Here is a 21,004-nt window from a genome sequence, read left to right as displayed (position 1 = left end):
ACCCCTTCATTTATCCCTCCTCCAGCAACTCCCTCCCGTCTCCTCTTTAGCTTCCATGCTTTTCAGCCTGATATTTGGGGGACGGGGTATTTTAAGCCAGACGATACTTCAGCCAGAAGCGAATGTTGGGAGGATTTTGGTACAGACAGGCAGACAGATCCCACTACGACATCATGCCCCCTCAGTTGGCTCATACAGAGGTCTGGCGTGCTAGGAAAATCACAATGGGCCCACAAAAAGCAGGTTTGGTGCCTTTTCCCTCCCCCCTACAAACATGCTCATCAGGAGTTACCGCCGCATCTGTGAGTGTTATTTCACAGCCCGAATCTGGAGAGGAGAGGTCTCCAGGCGTGTCAGTTTTGGATTCAGCAGGGCTTTCATTTCCTTCATAATAATGGGCATCATGCTGGCTGTGATTTGGCTGTAGAAGAATTCTTTCAGTTGGATTACTATCTGTGGCTAATTCTTGGTGACCTCTCTCCCTGGGAGCAGCCACTGGTAGTGGAATAATGGTTGGTAACATAAAATGAAGCACTGGTGGACCCCAATCTTCCAGTGGTAAGTCCTCTGTGCTCCTCTCAGTTGTCATTTGTACAGTTGAGGACAACTGTTCATTTGCCAGACCAGAAGGTCCTGCTTCTTCTGTACTGATAATGGTCCTACCATGTTCCTCTTCTTTTAAATCTTCATTATGGTCATCTGGAATAAGAATGTCAGTAGTGATGTACTCTCTGGACAGTTTTGACATTGTCTTCCCTAGCTGACTTTGCTCCTTTTGGTCATCTGAGGCAACAAAATGCTTCCCACGTTGTTTGTTTGGTGACGCATAAATGTCCATGTTCTCCAGGTTTTTGTTTTTCTTTTGGTATCCTGCACTCTCACACCATATCAAAGATTTCGGTTGGTCCTCCCAGTGGGCCTCATTGTGCCATTCTCCTTCTTCAGCACTGTCATCAGCTTCATCTTCGCACAAAATGACGCTTCTGCTTTCCCCAAGCTCAACAATGGTTCTACCCATTTCTTGGTGTCCTTCTGCTGATCCCACTAATCCTCTCCCTATCCTTCTTGTGCTGGTCTCTTCTCTGTCCACTCCATTTTTCCCTCTCAAATCTGATGGTTCACCTTTTCCCCAGGACGTTGCTTTGCCATTTTCCAACCTGAGTGCCCATTCCCTACCATCTTCCGCAGGGGCACCATCAGGTGCTGTTCTTGCTTTGCTTTCTACGATATCCCATTCACTGGTGACCATCACTAGGCGTTCTTCTCTCTGTGGTAGCCTCTTTCTTCTTTCCACTCCCTTTATCATAGATACTGATTTCTCCTCAGTTATATCCACCATTTCTCGTTCCTCCCTATCCTTGTGAGGGTGGTCTTTCTGGTGGTGTTCTTCCCTTTTGGAGGACAACTCCAGTCCAGAAATCTGGACAGACTGCTTTTTTTGAACCTCTTCAAGTGGTGTAGGAGACTTTTCTGTTGTCCTTTCTATAAAAACCCAGTGCTCCATGCCCTGCATGGTGACCAGAGCGAAAGGGGTTAGCTGGAAACTTACGACGACAGCAAATATGGTTTTTACAATAATTGCTTTCCTCAAGTGTTTTCCCTGGATTTCTCTTCTAAAGTCTAGATCATTATTTCAATGATTATGTTTTTAATTGCTGTTTATAAAAGTTAACATATCTGCCTTTGTAATTATCACTTTTAACAATTTTGAATAGAGTAGGGAAGGATTAGTACCCCTGTCAAGTTTTATTTGCTTTGTGAATCCCCTCTAGAGAGATTCAACTTCTCTATTTGTCTTTAATTACTTATGTCACCACTACTGAAAGTGAAGAAATATGCAACATTTTGAATTGCCACCAGAACAGTAATTGAGGGCAAATTTTCCCATGGGGACTCAAATTATTCCTGTGACAACTGTCTAAAAGGAAGAAGGATGAGAACCCCTGCCAATTTTATGTTGCTCTATGTGAATGGGATCCACCCTTTCTTTTTGTCCTGGTGACCTTTGTCCCTAAAATCAAGAGTGTTAAGAAATAGAAAATATTACAATTGTCACCACAAAAAAAAAAAAAGATGAAGGGAAATCTTTCAATGGGGTGCCTGTTCTGGTGCTGTCCAGGGGGATTATCCCTCACTTTGGAAAGATTTCCTTTCACGTCCTGTTAGGTTTAACAAATTGTGAAGGGAAAGCTCTTGCTTGGGGCACAGACAACAAGAAAAAGAAAGCTGACAGGGGTTTTAACTATTCCCTAGTATATTCAAAACAAAAAAGAGAAAGTTTTGGGCTAGAAATACACTTTTACTAATCAAATGTAAAATACAGTGTTTATAAAAACACACGTAATGTACATGAACTGCCATTTTCATGATATTGTATAACAACAAATATACAGATTTTGAGTACAGGCTTATTAGGGACCCTTGTGTGAAAAATCATACCTAACTCTGGAGATTAGATCCTAAAAGACTACCCTTTATTGTCCTTGTGAGTGTGAGACGATTCCCTATGGAGTAGGGCTGGCACATAGTTATAGCAGACAGCAATCGCATAAGCAGCAAGAGATCATCAGCTGAACTTAACGGTAGCCACCATTCTCCACATTCAGTTAGGGTGGAATTCGGTTTAGGAGACCCTGTCACTACAGTACTCATGGTAGACTGAATATATGTAGTAAAAACAGGCCCCTTGTTGCCCTTTTGAAACATTGTTGACAGGTGGCTGGGAGGCGATATGTCGTCTCCTCACTGCCTTTTCTAACCCTTAAAGGACTGCACTACCATAACCACATGCATTGCACGCAATTACAGAGTGTTTCTGGGCGGCCCCAGCCAGTTGAATAGGTTGCTTTCCGTGGAAGTATGTTTTTGCCATGGCCGCAATGCTTTGATTCCAATGAAAATCAACAGGAGCATACCCAAAGTGAGTAGAAATAGTGAGTGCTCCAATCTAGGCAGGAAAAAAGGCATTAGGCATGGCAGGAAGATTGCACCGCCAGAGACCTCAAGAGGTATAAAAATCTTGCCAGTGGCTCAATCCATCGGGCTTCACGTTTAGCTGAACACTTTTGCGTGGACTGCCCTTCTAAAGAAAGGCAACTTTTATTCCATCAGTAGTCTACAGTCCTACTAATCAGTTATTTAACTTTACAATACTTTCTTTGGATGGAAGATGTTAAAATGCACTACAGACATTCACTTATCCATTAAAAGCAATTTAGGAAGGTCTAAGATGGCACCTGTGTGCCATTTGTTTGACAGGTTTGTTTAAAATGAACTTTTATATGTATTAATATGTGAAACAGATAATAAAAAGTTCATGTAATTTTACAAATAGATGAAAACATTCTTTGCCTGTGTATTATCCTACACACTGAACTAAAGCATAGGTGGGCTTAGTTCTTTCTTCCCGATTCTCATTAAGAAGAAGGTGTTCAAAGAGCAATTCAGATATTGGAAGTGCCCCTAATGATATCACTTGTGGAATATTTCAACTCACCTTTCCTATCCTTGATTTTAGCTATATAACTGTATTCCTTGCCCAAAATATTCCTGCTGCAGTTTTGCTGGTTTACTTCCCATCTCAAAAAAGCGTTTTGCCATTCCAATAAATGCGCGCGTAGTATCTTGTTATATCAAAGCTTTTAAGGCCTTCCTTTCATCTGCTAGTCTCACCATGGTTTGATTCTTATTTTGCTTCTTTATTTATTTGCTCTAATCCTTGAACATCCTGAAGAAGGACTTGCAACTGGGCTCGCCATACTTTCTTCATTTTTAACCCTCTCTGCTATTAATTTTCCTCTCATGTAAGCCTTGTGTGCTTCCCAAAGCACAACCAGCAATATATTTTCTGTATCATTCTCCTTAAATAAAGGGATCCAAGCCTGACTCTAGATCTTTGGCCACCCTAGGATCATGTAAAAGAGACTTATCTAGCCTCCAGATTATCTGTCTCGCTGGGAGATCCTTCAAACCTAAGACAACCAATAATGGAGCATGATTTGACAGAGTCATTGATTTTATTTCTACTTCTAACAGGCTTTCTAAAAGATGATGGTCCAAGAGAAGTGCCCTTAATGTCTGATCCTACATAGAGTGAGGAATGAGTAATCGTGTTGTGAGCTGAACTGGAGAGTTTAAGGTCACCCAAATACTTGTGCAGTTCAGAATTGAATGTTGGTTAAAGTGCACAGGAAAATAGGAAAGTGGAGGCACCTCTGGGGATGAAGCCAAGCTTTTCTCGATGAAGACCTCAGAATCCTGGGCTGCACCAGCATCTGTCTCTTCCTCTTCTTTCCCGGTACCTTCCGCCTCCTGCTTTGTACAGAATTCAAACAAAGTGGGTCATTTAGAGAAGGGATCAAACCAGAATAGTTGCATTTTAATACGACTGTATAATTATAGTTAAAATATAGGTTTGGTTTTACAAGCACAACCACATATTATATTATCATAACACTATGTACAAGTGGGAAGCCTGGAGTAACATTTTCTACAGAAAAGGTAAATATATCAGTCCTTCCATTACTATTAAAGTGCACCTGAACTCAAAAAAGTCAAGATTTACTATCGTATATGGAACATCCACAAATTTTATTTGCGCCTAAGAAATAATCCTAAAGATTTTGAATTTCTCAAGAAAAATAGCAGTGTGCTTCCTGTGCATTGAACCTCATAGCTGTAAATCACCTAAGGTACTGCTGCCTCTGACTACCTTTCTCAAGAGATTTGGAGTGAGATTTGGCAATGTTACTACTTTCACCAGGTGAAAATAGAGGTCAAATGTTCAAAGAAAAACAAACAAACGCAGCCACCACAGAAGTGGGGCCGCATATATGCAGGGCCGGATTAACAAAGGGCTATTGGAGCTGTAGCTCCAGGTCCCTACCTTGAGATAGGCCCAGCCCAGTGAGTCATTAATGCTGTTTGCTTTTTGTGTGTGTACATGATTGATATGTAAATTGCGGGCTGTATTAATAAGTAAATCGCGGGCAGCAGGCCGTATAGATATGCAAATCGCGGCCATCAGGCAGTATTGGTAATCTAAATCGCGGGGCACCAGCTGAGTTCCACACAGTGTAGTGTAGCACAACATAGAGGCTGACTCTTGTTCCTTCCCCACAGCTTTCACAAAACGCCCATTTCCTCCTAACTCCCGCCCCTACGGTGACAGTCTCTCTTGCTGGGCACCCATGCTTGCCTTTTGCTGGTGGAGGGAGTGTGAGGAAGGATCCACACACTCTGATTGGCCGACGGTACCATCAGTGAATTACAATAGCTCCGCCCCCTGTATATCGGCAGTGCATATGGGGGAGAACATCCGACACAAGCAAAGCGGCACCCCATGAGTGATGGGAGAGGGTGCAGTGCCCAGTCTACTTCTCATGCAATCAACAGATCTATCTGTTTTATGAGCAATAGCATTCTACAGTACATGGTGAGCCACAAATGCTGATTGTTGTTACTTTCCCACACCGTAAAGTAAATTATTATTTTTTTGTGCAAACATCTTCTAGCTGAAAAGGTGACAGCAGCAAGAATGAATGATCACCATAGTAAAGATATGCAGAAAAAAATCATGACATCTGAACATCTTCCAGCAAATTTTAAATGCATTCCTCCCTTACTTTATTAGCAAGCTTTGTACATATTTTTTTTTTAAGAAGGATGCAGACTCACCATAAGTACAGAGAGAAAACTGTTATGGGGCGTACACACGGTCGGACTTTTTGATCAGAGTGGTCTGACGGACGCCGACGGACCAAATCCGGCGGACAATCCGATCGTGTGTGGGCTTCACCGGACCTTCATCGGACTTTTCCAGTCGCAAATCTGACGGACTTTAGATTTGGAACAGGCTTCAAATCTTTATGTCGTAACTCAGCCGGACCCAGAAATCCGCTCGTCTGTATGCTAGTCCGACGGACAAAAACCGACGCTAGGGCAGCTACTGGCTATGAACTTCCTTATTTTAGTCCGGTGTACGTCATCATGTATGAATCCGTCGGACTTTGATGTGATCGTGTGTAGGCAAGTCCGTTCGTTAGAAAGTCCGTCAGAAGTCGGTCAAAAGTCCGTCGAAAGTCTGTCGGACCAGTCTGGTCGAAAAGTCCGCCCATGTGTACGCGGCATTAATCTGTATGTGCTCTGTTCACACCATGTATGAGCTGTGATGTGTAAAAATGCAGCATGTCTTTTTTTTTTAACAGAGAAAACATGTCTGCATTTTTATTGCAGCACAACGCATGTCACAACAGCACATAAAGTGCAATGAACTATCTTTCATAAATTTTGACTAGATTTTAAAAAAAGGAAAAATTAAACAATGCAAAGCACTTTACCAATTGCACACAACAGAGGGCACGCATTAAATGGACCATAATGCACGCCCACCCCAAGTGCTTGCAGCTGTGTCAAAGTTTCCTCCTACCCAATAAATTGATAATCTTTATAGTGAGTGTAAGGCAGGCTAGACATTACTCTTTTTTTTCATTCAACCAACGTGTTGAATGAAAAAAAAGAGAGCTGATTCCCCCATCCACACAATTACTCCTGCTGTGTTTTTATATTTTGCTGGCGGGGAGCCTTCCCTACCATCAGAATACTATGATCAGTGCTGATGGCTATAGCTGGCGGCACTGGTCATTTGGGAAAAACACTACATTCTGGTTGCACACAAGACGATCGATAGATCAACTTGTGTACAACAAGCTAGCTTGAACATGAATCTAAATTCGCCCAGTCCCTGCTGAATTGGCCAAATTTCGATCAATGTATGGCTGGCTTTAACGACCCCCCCCTCCCCCTCCATCATAGTTACATAGTTACATAGTAGGTGAGGTTGAAAAAAGACACAAGTCCATCAAGTCCAACCTATGTGTCTGATTATGTGTCAGTATTACATTGTATATCCCTGTATGTTGCGGTCATTCAGGTGATTATCTAATAGTTTCTTGAAGCTATCAATGTTCCCCGCTGAGACCACTGCCTGTGGAAGGGAATTCCACATCCTTGCCGCTCTTACAGTAAAGAACCCTCTACGTAGTTTAAGGTTAAACCTCTTTTCTTCTAATTGTAATGAGTGGCCACGAGTCTTATTAAACTCTCTTCTGCGAAAAAGTTTTATCCCTATTGTGGGGTCACCAGTACAGTATTTGTAAATTGAAATCATATCACCTCTCAAGCGTCTCTTCTCCAGAGAGAATAAGTTCAGTGCTCGTAGCCTTTCCTCATAACTAAGATCCTCCAGACCCTTTATTAGCTTTGTTGCCCTTCTTTGTACTCGCTCCATTTCCAGTACATCCTTCCTGAGGACTGGTGCCCAGAACTGGACAGCATACTCCAGGTGCGGCCGGACCAGAGCCTTGTAGAGCGGGAGAATTATCGTTTTATCTCTTGCGTTGATCCCCCTTTTAATGCATGCCAATATTCTGTTTGCTACACACACACACTGAATCCTTTCCTGCACTTTAGCCACAGTGTAGGTGGTAGTGATATCACAGCAGGTGGGACAACAACAAGCTCTACCACTGGTCCAAGCTGACCAGAAGCACCAATTACTGCAGGAGAGGGTAGTGGATTTGCTGGCAATCTTGGCGAAAAGCAGAATCAGGAGCCCTTGATCTGGAGGAGGAGCTCCTTGAGTCAGGAGTCAGCTGAGCAAAATATACCTCTGGATATGGTTGCCACCTCATCCCTTTAAACCTGAACACATATTAATTACACAGGTTCTGTGGCTGATTAAGGTGGTAATTAAACTCAGTTGGTGCCTTATCTGCATTTAATTAGCCTCAGAACCTGTGTAATTCATATGTGTTTGGGTTTAAATGGATGAGGTGGCAACTCTACCTCTGGAGGAAGCTAGTGGTAACATTGACAAGGTCCCATAATAACAACACCTCCCTCCAACCCCATTTTCATTACAGTCCACCCCCTCTCCTAGTCACAGCGACTCCCTACCACCATAACCCCCCCCCCCCATACCAACTCACCTTCTCTACACAGTTGCAGCATCCAATATGCCTATACACCTCCAGTCTACTCATCTTTTACCTCTTCCAGAACTTCTCTCCTATCCATCTCCCCCTCACCGTTTCATTACACTGCCTTTGTGCCATGCATCTCTCACCCTCTAGGTCACAGCACCTACCTTCCACCTCATACACCCCACCTTACCCCCCTACCCCATGACCCACTTGCCAACCCTTTCCCTTTCCCTATGGTGTGTGTGTGGGGGTGCAGCTTGGTATCTTTGCCTTGGGCACTGGATGGCCTTGTCCCAGCACTGGCAGCAGGCGGCACTGATAGGTAAATCGCAGGGCATATTCATAGGTATATCATCACCACTGCTGAATGCATAGTTAGTCAGGTTGAAAAAAGACACAAGTCCATCTACTTCAACCATTAAAAAAAAAAAAAAATATCATACAATCCCATATACCCAATCATATACCAATCATATACCCACAGTTGATCCAGAGGAAGGTGAAAAAAAATCAGAAAAGTAGGATCCATTTTGCAAATTTTCCAATTTGGGGATGTAAACATGCCCTGCCTACCACTGTCACTGAGCCTGCCATCAGTCTGTACTGCAAAGGTGAGCAGATGGGGGAAGGGGGGTGTCCAGAGGTAACAGAGAAAGGATTACGGTTTGGAGTGTTAGCTCTCTATGTTCAGTGTACATAAAATCATAAGTAATGGCAGTTTTTCATTTTTACAGTACAAGAATGCTTTTGTTTTGTCTAACTATGCCCCTTTAAGCCCCTCCCACTCTTACCCCATTGTGGACCCACCCGCAGTTTGCCATGGCACGCTACAAGAACCACATTACTACTTTACTTAAGCTACCCAGAGGCGCCCTCTCTCTCCCCGGTCTTTTAGCCTCCTCTCTCTCACCCCCCCCCCCCCCTCTTCTATTTTCACCCCCCCTCTCTCTCACCCGCCCTTACCCCATCTCTATTTAATTTTATTTTAATGATTTATTTTAACAAAAATTGTTTGGGTTTTCATTTTATTTATTCCTAAAAAAGGCCCACCAAAATCCTCAGCAACAGGCCCATGATGTTCTTAATCTGGCCCTACATATATGCATATATGTGTTTGTGCTGAGAGCGTGCTGCACAGTACAAACTGACATACTGACAATCGGGAACCGGGAGGTCTGGTTCCCAAACACATGATTGCTGCCATAGCCTCTAACTGGATCTCACAGTAATCAGTCACTGTACAGCCCGCCCCTGTGTATTTTTTCCTCTTGAATGAAGAAAAAGATACACAATGGGGGGTATTTACGAAAGGCAAATCCACTTTGCACTACAAGTGCAAACTACATGTGCAAAGTGCACTTGAAATTGCACTGAAAGTGCACTTGGAAGTGCACCCCATAGTTCTTGGGTTTCCTTGCACCAAGTGGCCCCAGATACAGGGCCCCAAAGTCGGTTCAGAAAATGTCATTCTCTGCTGTAGAAAAGTGCTTGAATTGAGTATAAGCCGAAGGGGGCATTTTCAGCACAAACAAATGTGCTGAAAAATTCGGCTTATACTCGAGTCTACAGTCAGGTCCATAAATATTGGGACATCGACACAATTATAATCTTTTTGGCTCTATACACCACCACAATGGATTTGAAATGAAACAAACAAGATGTGCTTTAACTGCAGACTTTCAGCTTTAATTTGAGGGTATTTACATCTAAATCAGGTGAACTGTGTAAGAATTACAACAGTTTGTATATGTGCCTCCCACTTTTTAAGGGACCAAAAGTAATGGGACAATTGGCTGCTCAGCTGTTCCATGGCCAGGTTTGTGTTATTCCCTCATTAACCCATTTACAAGGAGCAGATAAAAGGTCCAGAGTTAATTTCAAGTGTGCTATTTGCATTTGGAATCTGTCGCTGTCAACTCTCAATATGAGATCCGAAGATCTGTCACTATCAGTTAAGCAAGCCATCATTAGGCTGAAAAAACAAAACAAACCCATCAGAGAGATAGCAAAAACATTAGGTGTGGCCAAATCAACTGTTTGGAACATCCTTAAAAAGAAAGAACGCACAGGTGAGCTCAGCAACACCAAAAAACCTGGAAGACCACGGAAAACAACTGTGGTGGATGACCGAAGAATTCTTTCCCTGGTGAAGAAAACACCCTTCGCAACAGTTTGCCGGATCAAGAACACTCTCCAGGAGGTAGGTGTATGTGTGTCAAAGTCAATAATCAAGAGGAGACATCATCAGAGTGAATACAGAGGGTTCACCACAAGATGTAAACCATTGGTGAGCCTCAAAAACAGCAAGGCCAGATTAGAGTTTGCCAAACAACATCTAAAAAAGCCTTCACAGTTCTGGAACAACATCCTATGGGCAGATGAGACCAAGATCAACTTGTACCAGAGTGATAGGAAGAGAAGAGTATGGAGAAGGAAAGCAACTGCTCATGATCCAAAGCATACCAGCTCATCAGTGAAGCATGGTGGTGGTAGTATCATGGCGTGGGCATGTATGGCTGCCAGTGGAACTGGTTCTCTTGTATTTATTGATGATGTGACTGCTGACAAAAGCAGGAGGATGAATTCTGAAGTGTTTTGGGCAATATTATCTGCTCATATTCAGCAAAATGCTTCAGAACTCATTGGACGGCGCTTCACAGTGCAGATGGACAATGACCCAAAGCATACTGTGAAAGCAACCAAAGAGTTTTTTAAGGGATAGAAGTGGAATGTTATGCAATGGCCAAGTCAATCACCTGACCTGAATCCGATTGAGCATGCATTTCACTTGCTGATGACAAAACTGAAGGGAAAATGCCCCAAGAACAAGCAGGAACTGAAGACAGTTGCAGTAGAGGTCTGGCAGAGCATCACCATGGATGAAACCCAGCGTCTGGTGATGTCTATGCGTTCCAGACTTCAGGTTGTAATTGACTGCAAAGGATTTGGAAAGTATTAAAAATTGAAAGTTTAAAGGATGATTGTTAATCTGTCCCATTACTTTTGTTCCCTTAAAAAGTGGGAGGCACATATACAAACTTTTTAAATTCCTACACCGTTCACCTGATTTGGATGTAAATACCCACAAAGTAAAGCTGAAAGTCTGCAGGTAAAGCACATCTTGTTCGTTTCATTTCAAATCCATTGTGGTGGTGTATAGAGCCAAAAAGATTAGAATTGTGTCGATGTCCCAATATTTATGGACCTGACTGTATATGGTATTTACTATTTTGGGACAGATTTTTTTCTAATAATCAAAAAAAATAAATAAATCAGGAGATATCCATTACTATTTACCACCAAATGAAAGCCCAATTTGTCCTGAAAACAAACAAGATATAATACACCTGGATACACTATATGTACAGTTTTAAGTTTAACAAACGCATGTCAAAGTTGCAAAATTGTGTTCAGCCATTAGGATTTGTTTTACCTTTGTCATGAAGGGGTTACATTTTTTTTAGTATAATACTGCTTTGAGGAGCAAAGAATGCCAGCCTAGAATGACTTCTAAAGTGCAAGAAATAAAAAAAATATATAATGGATGAACACAATTTAATAGCTGATGTTAAACTTAAGAGATGAGGTCTGATAAAATCAGCCAATCCAAGGATGAAGGCAGATGGAGAGCATCCCTAGAGAAGAAAGATCTGAGCTGCAGACATCATTAAAGCTTGGTAGACACTAACAGGAGATAAAAATTATCAGGCGTGATATCTTAAGAATAAAGCAGACTGAAATGAAAGTAGGAAAAAAATAAATAAAAAAAATGTATACTGCTTTGGTCTAATCAGGACACAGGAAGAGGCTGCTCAGACCTTCACAAGAGTTTCAGCCCCCAGGTAATCTCTTTGATAAATCTTTGGGGAGACTTAGAGAAATCTGATCAAGCCAAATTAAGATGTTCCAGACAGAACCTTCAGAATAAAAGTCTCTCTGGGATTCATGATTAATGGCGCTTTTGCTGTGTTGTTCCTACCTGGAATGATAACTAACTACAGTGATTATTTAGCATTTTAGACATGCTTAAGGAAACATAATTTGGGATCTTAACACTTTTAAAGAAACATGGAATTTAGAAGTAATAAATAACAGGGCGTTCATGTTACAGATTACCATATATTAGCATGTGACAGCCCCAGCTAATCGCTGTTAGTTTCAATGAACTATCTTGATTGTCAGACACTGCCAGAGCGGCGGTCCAACCATGGTATCCACCAGTTGCACATTCTTGCACAGTCCGAGATGGGCAGCTGAGCTTCCACAGAACAGTGTGTGGGGTGGGGCCTCCTCGCCGTGCACGTGGGGGTACCTCTTCTTGTGTATGTGCTCATCAATGCCCGGGATCAGGCAGGGCAATAATGTGGAAGTCAACATTAAGGCGGAACCCTGGCTTGGAGGCGAGCCGTACACTGTATGCAGCCGTGTAACATACAGAGTTCCTGTGAAACGTCCTCTCCCATGCCACTGCACACCTTAGCCTTCCGAATGTAGCATTTAGGAAGGACACCGCTGAGCCTGTGCCCTACTCCTCACTCCCTGTGGCAAAATTTGGGTCTGCTGTATACGTCAGGCGTGCAATTTGTTAACTCCTTCAGCTCTCCTATACCATCCGGCCAGGTATCTGGGGTCTCTGTACCCTTGGGTTCGATCCCAACTACTTTTGGGTAACTGATTGCTAGGGAAGGACCCAGAACACCAACCCCATTGCTACCAGAGGCCCCGTTACCCATGCCTGAGACGGCTCCTCACTGTCTGCCTGCTGTTACACTTCCACCAGTTTATGATTACCCATAGCAACTACATTTCTTCTGCTTACTCTTTGGTTGAGTTAACCCTTGGTAGTGGCCTTCCACTCTGTTCCTTCTATCCCATTTGTGTTTTAAAGGCCCTGTTCTTCTAGATACACCATGTACCTTTTATGCACTCCTTTAAATGACTTCAGACCAGGCTTAGAACAGTTAAAGCACTTTACTGAAACTTTTGCAGCATTACAGTCTCATAGTGCAAAATACAGTTTTTACCTAGCTGACTCATTTCAGGCTGCCCAGGGATACCTTTCCAGGTAGTAATACATAATTCCAGGTAGTCCTTAGTGAGGTGGATTCCCATGCAGGCAGTTCGTGGGGGAGGATACATCTTCTCAGACTGACTTTTCACTTCTTCCCCATGCAATCTCTTCCCCATTTTTATATGCAGAACAGGGTGGAGGACAGAACCCAAAAAGCCCGGGAAATGCAAAAACTAGCCCAGTAACTATTTACAGCATAAGCGCCCCTAGTAGGCACCTGCCTACAGGTGTATTAAAGATTGATTGTAGAAGCTCTGAAAAAAAAGGAATCAGAGGACAAAAGTCTAGTCCCCAGTATTGATTGTAAACTCCCTGCAGCTGATCTTTCCCCTATGCTTCCTCATGTCAGAACTGCTTCCCTGATGACAGGTGATCTGATAATTGATCACACGCTATTCGGCCTGATTCACACCTATGCATTTTTAGTGCTTTTTGTATTTTGCAGATTTCTACTACAGTCTATTTAACATGGTTTCCTATGGAACACGTCAGGTAGTGCAAATCTGCAAAATGCAAAAAGCACGAAAAATGCGTAGGTGTGAATCAGGCCTTCAAGAAGCAGCAGGAGTATTGTAGAAAGTAAATACCCTTAGGCTCCATGCACACAGGATGCTCAAAAAAGTCACTTTAAAAACGTGATTTTATCGGCGTTTTGCATTGCCGTCAATGCACGTTTAGCGGCGCTAGCTTTTATCCGCGTTTCTCTGCCTCTATTCAAAATCAATGGTTCCCTATGGGATCCCATTGATATGAATAGAAGTCGCACCAGAAGAAGAATCATGATCCGACTTGCGGTGCGACTTGTGTGCTGAGGATGAAGGGGAGCCCCTGCCAAAATGTAAAAAAAAATTGGCATGGGGTTCCCCCCTCAGACGATACCAGACCCTTCGGTCTGTTATGGATTTTAAGGGGAACCTCCTAAGCCGAGAAAACGGCGTGGGGTCCCCCCACAATCCATTCCAGACCCTTATCCAAGCACGCAGCTCGGCCGGTCTGGAAAGGGGGTAGGGACGAGCGAGCACCCCACGCCCCCCCATCATGAACCGTACCAGGCTGCATGCCCTTAACATGGGGGGTAGGTGCTTTGGGGCAGGGGGGGTTCTGCGCCCAAAGAGCAGAAGAACCCGGCAGAAGGCACCGGATAGCAGGAGAAGAACCGGAGAGCGCGGAGAAGAGAGTGGAGAAGTTGGAAGAGACCCTCGAAGTTGGAAGAGACCCCCGGAGCTGCCTAATAAATTACTTTTAAAACCTGTGTAGTGTGTTTTCATTTTGACACTTTTTTTCCAGGTGATTGGGTAGGGGTACGATGTACCCCATACTCATTCACACAGGTTGGGGGCCGGGATCTGGGGGCCCCCCCCGCAGACCCCGACAACCAACTGCCAGGGTTGTCAGGAAGAGGCCCATGTCCACATCAACACGGGGACAAGGTGCTTTGGGGTGGGGGGGCACCCGCCCTGCCCCAAAGCACCTACCCCCTATGTTGAGGGCATGCGGCCTGGTACGGTTCAGGAGGGGGCGCTCGCTCGTCTCCACCCCCTTTCCAGACCGGCCGGGATTCGTGCTCGGATAAGGGTCTGGTATGGATTTTGGGGGGACCCCACGCCGTTTTTTCGGAAGGGTCTGGTATCGTCTGAGGGGGGAACCCCGCGCCAATTTTTTTTTTTCATTTTGGAGGGGGCTTCCCTTATCCTCAGCACACAAGTCGCAACGCAAGTCGGATCATGATGATCCGACTTCTGGTGCGACTTCTATTCAAATCAATGGGATCCCATAGGGAACCATTGATTTTGAATAGAGGCAGAGAAACGTCTAACGAGGCATAACGCTCTTTCTACAGCGTTAACCCTCGTTTAACACCTTTTACCAGTGTCTGGCGTTTCCAGGACTGCTCTTGAACGCAATTTTATGGTGTTCAGAAAACAGCCCATAAACTCCACTGCTGATAAATGTCCAAAAACGTCCATGTGTGCATGGACACATAGGATAACATAGAGTGGAGTTTATGGGCTTGTAAAAAAAACTCCAAACTCCAACAAATGGCTGTTTATGAGCTCCAGTGTGCATGAAGCCTTAGAATGAATAAAGCAACATCAGGGAAATCCTATAATGCAGATTTCTCTCCAGTAAACAACGTGAGCAGCACAGTATTGACATCACCAAATCTCACCCCAGATCTGGTGAGATTAGCAGGCAGAAGCATTTATAACAATCTTACATTTCAGATATACAGATATGAGGCTACAGAACATAAGTGCCAAGGCACAGAAAGCACACTGCTATTTTTCAAGAGGAATTTAAATAAAAAGGGTCAGTTTTCAGTTTGGTCCCTTTCACACGGGCGGACAGATCCCTGCTGATCTGAACAGAGCAGGCGGATGACTGGTCCGTGTCTCCTCAGTTTCTGCAGAGCCCGCTCTGCTATATAGTTGGCCGGGTGTAAACAGACTCTGCTGTCTGTTTACACCTGACTACCCTCCGATCTGATCCGCCTACATAGAGGAGAAAAGATCCCCTTCTTTTTGCTTTTAGTGGAGCAATCAGATCAGAGGTAGGACATGTGTTCATTTACATCCAGGTGCATACGGGTGAATGGAACATTCGATCGGAACCGCCTGAAAAACTGACAGGCAGACCTGATCAGAACAGTTGTGTGAAAGGGGCCTTTAGATCCACTTCAGTACAAGGATAAATTATGAATAGGTCACCAGTAGCAGGCAGTTTACTGTGTACCAGTCTGTAAAAGCTGCATGTCATGTGGTAAGCCATGTTCCTGTCACCCAGGGTGTGATACTGGGAGGGTTTTTGCTCAGTGCTTGTTTGTCCCTGATGTGTACCTTACAGGAAACCTGTAGTAAAATCAATGTTGCTACACTGTCTATACATATCTTTAGTCATCTTTTGGAGCCCCAAAACGCAGATCACTTGTGCTTTTGCATTGTCACCCTGTTGCATAGTCTTCCAATAAGTGGCCATTTTAACCGATATTATGTGAACATGTTGTCACTATCGGGAAACCCACAGTGGGAACTGCCATGCAGTCATCGCTAAAGCGCATGTAGATAGACAGAAAATGGCTGCAAAGAGGGTGTAGGAGATCAACTGAACTGAAGAAAAACAGTATTTTATTGAAAAATGCCTATTGTTTTTGATACCCAGTGCTTGGGCAATCTAAAGCCCTGTACACACAGGCCGAATGTCGGGAGACATCGGCCGGCTCAAAAAAAAAAACTGCTCGCACCCTGTCCGACAGAAGCTGGCCGTTTGGCTGGCTTCTGTCGGACAGGCATGCTGGAAAACCAGCAGCCGACCAGCTCCCGATCTAACTTCGGATGGTTAGTACAGCTGACAGGTTTTTTTTCGTTCAACCCAAAAAAAAACTCATAGTGTTTACCAGGCTTATATGTTAGGGTTTGCAAGTAATTTAATCTGTAAATGTGAGCCTACAGCCCCACTTGTGTGCTTTGACCCACCCTTCCGGCCTTTCTTAGTGTAATAGTAAGCCTCAGTGTCCTATAGTATTGGCTTCATGTACACAGAACATTTACATGGACTAGTCCATTAACTCTGAAAGTAAACTTACCTCCAGTTTGGGGGATGAGGAGGTAGGTGAAGACGGCAGCCTCTTTTCTCGCCCACGTTCTCTGTGAACAAGTTTGCTGTTTGGCTGTTTCAAGGTTCTTTTCAGCTCATTAATACTGGCCTGGTGCTTCAGTAGGACATCTTGTGACTTGTCCAGGAACTACGTGAGGGATATAACAAACACAAGTCAATAGCCTGTTGCAACCCCTTCACTCTACCGTATGACCCATACCTCTCTGGCAGTGAAGGGGTTCCAGTAATTCTGAAAACCTGTGGTTTGAAAATGAATAAGCTAGGTGCAGGGTTCTGGAAGGTCGGACGTTCAGGTGTAACAACAGGGTCTTTAAAGTGGACCTGTATTCCATATTAAGATAAAGGAAAATTCCAGCTCAAGAGCAAACACTACAAGATGTCTTTTTTTAAATTTTAGTAGCCAGAAATGGGCATTCAGCCCACCTCTCTTATATAGTTTTACTTCGTTAGTGGGACGTAACTTACCCTTACCTCATGACTACGCACGGCTACCTGCCATTCCACTGTCCAATGACAGTCTCATTGGCTGGATCATGGACAGAGCACTGGTGGAGCTCAGCTGTAAAGTCATCAAAGTCAGGGTCCAGTAACAAAGTCTAGCTAGATAAGAGAAGGTAAACATCTTGGGGTGTATGTTCTTTGTCATGACATCTACTTTTACATTTTTAAAGTAGAGTACAGGTTCATTTTAAGATGTATTGAGATGAGAAAGTACGTGCAGATAGGTAGGAGAGGTGGGAAGGAAGGTGTCTAGGTGGCAGGGAAAGAGTTGTTAGGAAGTTTTGTATGAGAACATGCTGGGGTGGGCAGGTAATCATGGAAAGTATGTAGTAATCAGGTTGAAGTATATCTAAAGGCTATTTTTTTCGATAAAGTGGGGACGTTCTAAAACCCCCATCACTGCCTGTCCTGTAGACACAACAGTGAGGGAACTTAAGAGTGTCGATTTTCTTATGCTTCCCATCAGTGGCCATCAGGCCAAATAATAATGTAATGCCTGCAGTGTACAACACACCATTCAGCGGATGACATCAGTGCTTAGCCAAATAAGGTTAACCCATTCTTCAGTAAGACCGAAGGAAAGTGGGGATTTCAAAGGCGCTCAGCTGTCCAATTAATGAGATACCTCTTGGTACTCAACCTGATCGACCTACTCACAGAGTGTCTTTAGAGGCAGGGCAAACACTGAGGTAATTCCAATGGCTCTGGACCCAGAAAGTGCTCTGAAGCCAATTTGCTACCAGAGCAGGATTTGTAAAGCACCTAACACAAAACTGAGTGCCTGAAGCTCACTTGTCCCTACAATGGGTTTGGGTACAGCACTCCAAAGTTAGGTTGAAGTCTGAATAGCTGCAATTGTAGAGACCAGCTCAAGCAGCAATGTGGGAAAGAATTTTGATTGAAGAAAAAAAACTGAAGAAAAAATGCTACCAAAATAAGGTTACACTTTTTTTGGCAGAGCTGGAGAAAATATTTTCATCATTCTAGGACAATAGCAAAAAACATGCTGGTTGTAGGAGGGGCTATTCTGGGCTGATCAACAATTTTTTTTTGTTTTTATCTTGTAACCTAACAGCATATAACTTCATGTGTCTTTCAATGAAACAGAATTTCCCTAGCCTCCCTTTCGAGCGCGTTCGCATCATCCCACCCCCACGTAGTTCCTCTTGCGATGGCTCCAGCCTCCTGTGATGCCTGCATCTAGTGCTAAGCTGCAACCTAAAGCTGTCCATACTCTATATGAACTTTGGCCAGTTCCTGATGAACAGATGACATTTACTACATGGATGACCCTGTCGGCCTTCACCCACCCAACATCCTAAAAAAATTTAAGAAGCCAGGTAGAACATTTTTAGCTGGGCAGCTGTTGGTCAGGTATTCTGACAGCCACCTGTGGCAGCATCTAGAATACACAAGGCACAGTGGAATTCCTACATTTTTGTTAGATTACAGTGTATGGCCAGCTTAACATCCCACAAATTTAAATGGGATGCTCCTTCTGCCATTCAAGTTAACGGGGCGTTAATGCACAGACAGGCCAGTGCTACATTTTTATCTGCCAGGCTGCAGGAGCTAACAATAAATGTGTTGCGCTAAAAAACCCCAAATATATTTTAAAAAGTTTGGTGAGTCCATGAGTCACTAGCGTGACACTCTAATGATATAAAAGGTGTAAAAGTGTCTTGACCACTGCAGCCACCAACAAAGTCCTCCACCTTGTGAATACCACCACCAATCAATGGATGTGCTCTTACCATAGAGCAATAACCACCTATTACGAGGGGGGGTCACAGAAAGCATGGGAATTGTATGTTTGGCATTTCATTTCTTTGTTGGGGTATGCCATCTGGTACCATGGTTTGAGACAAGAGAGGACAGATGCATTAAGGTGAAAAAACACGAGGGTTTACAACCCCTTTAATGGCAGCTTACATGTATCTTCCTTTATGTGTTCGTCTTTTAAGGCAGGGGTGCTCAACCTTTTGAAGACAGAGGACCACTAAAGTAATTTGGTAACCAGTCATGGGCCTCAATGAACAATGGGGTTTACTGCCCCTGAAACCACAAATGTAAATGAGCACTTACTGTCCTGAGGCCCCTGATGTGCTGCAGGTTACTCTCGGGTTAGTTGTGCTTTGCACTGAGCCATAGAAGTCTATCGCTTAGTGCAGCTATCCCACAGGACAGTCGCAGGTGTACTGCGCTGCACCCACAGATCAGTGTGACAACAGCCTATTAGTTCTTAACCCTTTTATAGGTGGGAATATGCTCATTGCAAAAGCTATTATACCCAGTGTATGTGTTGTTTAAGGCTGAGTTTACACTATGTGCAGTGCGGGGCACAGCAGGGGGTCTGATGTGTCCCCATTCACCATTTCAGGTCCAAATTTTTGCCTGAATTCAGATCTGAAATGGAGCCAAAGATGCACAGGACCCTTCTGCTGTGCGCTCTGCGGCCGTCCTGGAGATGTGTGATCTGGCACCATTGAGAGCCAGTCACACTCTCCTTTAATGCAAATTCAATCCGGGGAAACCCGCATCGAATTTGCATAAGTGTGAACCCAGCCTAATACACTGACCTTCTTTTCCTCTTGCAGTTGCTGCTGGCATCGCTCACCAGGCTGCTAGAAAGGTTTAAAGGCGGAGTGCACTTTAGCCGGTGCTACAGAGGAAGCATTGACTTATGTGGCTCCTGCTCCCTCCGCTGATGGCGCCAACTCACTGCACTCTGATGCTCTGGGATAGCGGGTCAGCAAGCCTAGATTGCAATCAATGGGTTGCCAACCCTAGGCAAACGCTTCCCTGGTTTGAGGTTGTGGGCTACAGGCTGAGCATCCCTTTTCTAAGGCATGTAAAGACCTCAACTTACAACAATACACCTCCTCTGGATGGTTTCCAGAGTCCAATGTCAAATAGGGTAATTACAGTAATGATAGTCAGATGTCATGCTTGGTTTTTAATTACCTGGTATTTTATTAGGTTGCTGTGACTCTAGATGAAGTTATATATGTGTGGTTGGGAGGAGGGGTAACAGGTGAACAGAGTATAGGATAGCTTATAAGACAAGGGTGATGGCGTCTATGAAGAAAAGAGGTTGGTATTGGGGTAGACCAAAGGGAGCTAGCTGGATGCTGGGTTATAGGATAGGTGGATGGGAGCCAGGATAGGTAAATGGATGTTTGGTTATAAGTGGGTACCTCCTTGTGCCGGGGAGTGCTCTCTTGCTCCGACTGGTAGCAATAGGCAGGAAACAGAAGCAAGCGAGTGAGTGTGAGAAACAAAGCAGTACAAACAGACACATATGGCTACATGGAATTGAAGATCAATGCCCATAGCATGGGAACTTTTACCCGAGGACAGAATTTAAAGCATGGTAAACAAACATGGTGGTAGACAAAATTAAATGAAGCAAAGGCTATAAAATATATGGGGAAAGCCAAATTAATTAGCAACAAACTTTGTTTAAACATGCAGACACGAGACAAACAGACTTGCAGACATACTGTAAAATCTGTAAATTACAAACCCTGCAGAACCATTACTATCAGGAAGTCTGAGCCGCAACTACTGCAGGCTCTATCACAATGGAAACTAGCGCACTGACATTGTTGCTAACGTGACAAAATGCTTAAATAAGTAGCTTGGGCACTGTACATGGGTACTCCCAAATTGAGGTTGATGCGAGAGCTCATATACTCCATGTAAGAACATTGAACTATTTTAATCTGCCATCCTTGCCTGGAAACATATTTTCAGGGTGCAACCATATGATATGATCACAAGATCAGGGTGGCATGACTATGATGGTTTGGGATCATCCAAACAAATAATACAT

General features: G+C 43.8%; 1 protein-coding gene across 9 annotated transcripts in view; it reads right to left on the bottom strand.

The window, feature by feature from the left end:
- EPB41L1 (erythrocyte membrane protein band 4.1 like 1) overlaps positions 1-21,004 on the bottom strand; it is a 223,362-nt gene that overhangs the window by 23,748 nt on the left and 178,610 nt on the right. For 2 of the 9 annotated variants that reach the window (XM_073606503.1, XM_073606504.1), the window contains exons 14-17: positions 20,367-20,399; positions 16,637-16,795; positions 4,213-4,314; positions 293-1,507 (exon numbers count right to left, since the gene is read on the bottom strand). In XM_073606503.1, coding sequence (XP_073462604.1) covers positions 293-1,507; positions 4,213-4,314; positions 16,637-16,795; positions 20,367-20,399 — 1,509 coding nt within the window. The remainder of the gene's footprint in view (positions 1-292; positions 1,508-4,212; positions 4,315-16,636; positions 16,796-20,366; positions 20,400-21,004) is intronic. The other 7 variants (XM_073606507.1, XM_073606510.1, XM_073606508.1 and 4 more) reach the window with 5 other exon arrangements.

The sequence above is a fragment of the Aquarana catesbeiana genome, linkage group LG12, assembly GCF_042186555.1.
Source record: "Aquarana catesbeiana isolate 2022-GZ linkage group LG12, ASM4218655v1, whole genome shotgun sequence".
In the NCBI taxonomy this organism is placed as follows: Eukaryota; Metazoa; Chordata; class Amphibia; order Anura; family Ranidae; genus Aquarana; species Aquarana catesbeiana.
This window is presented reverse-complemented; position numbering and strand designations above follow the sequence as displayed.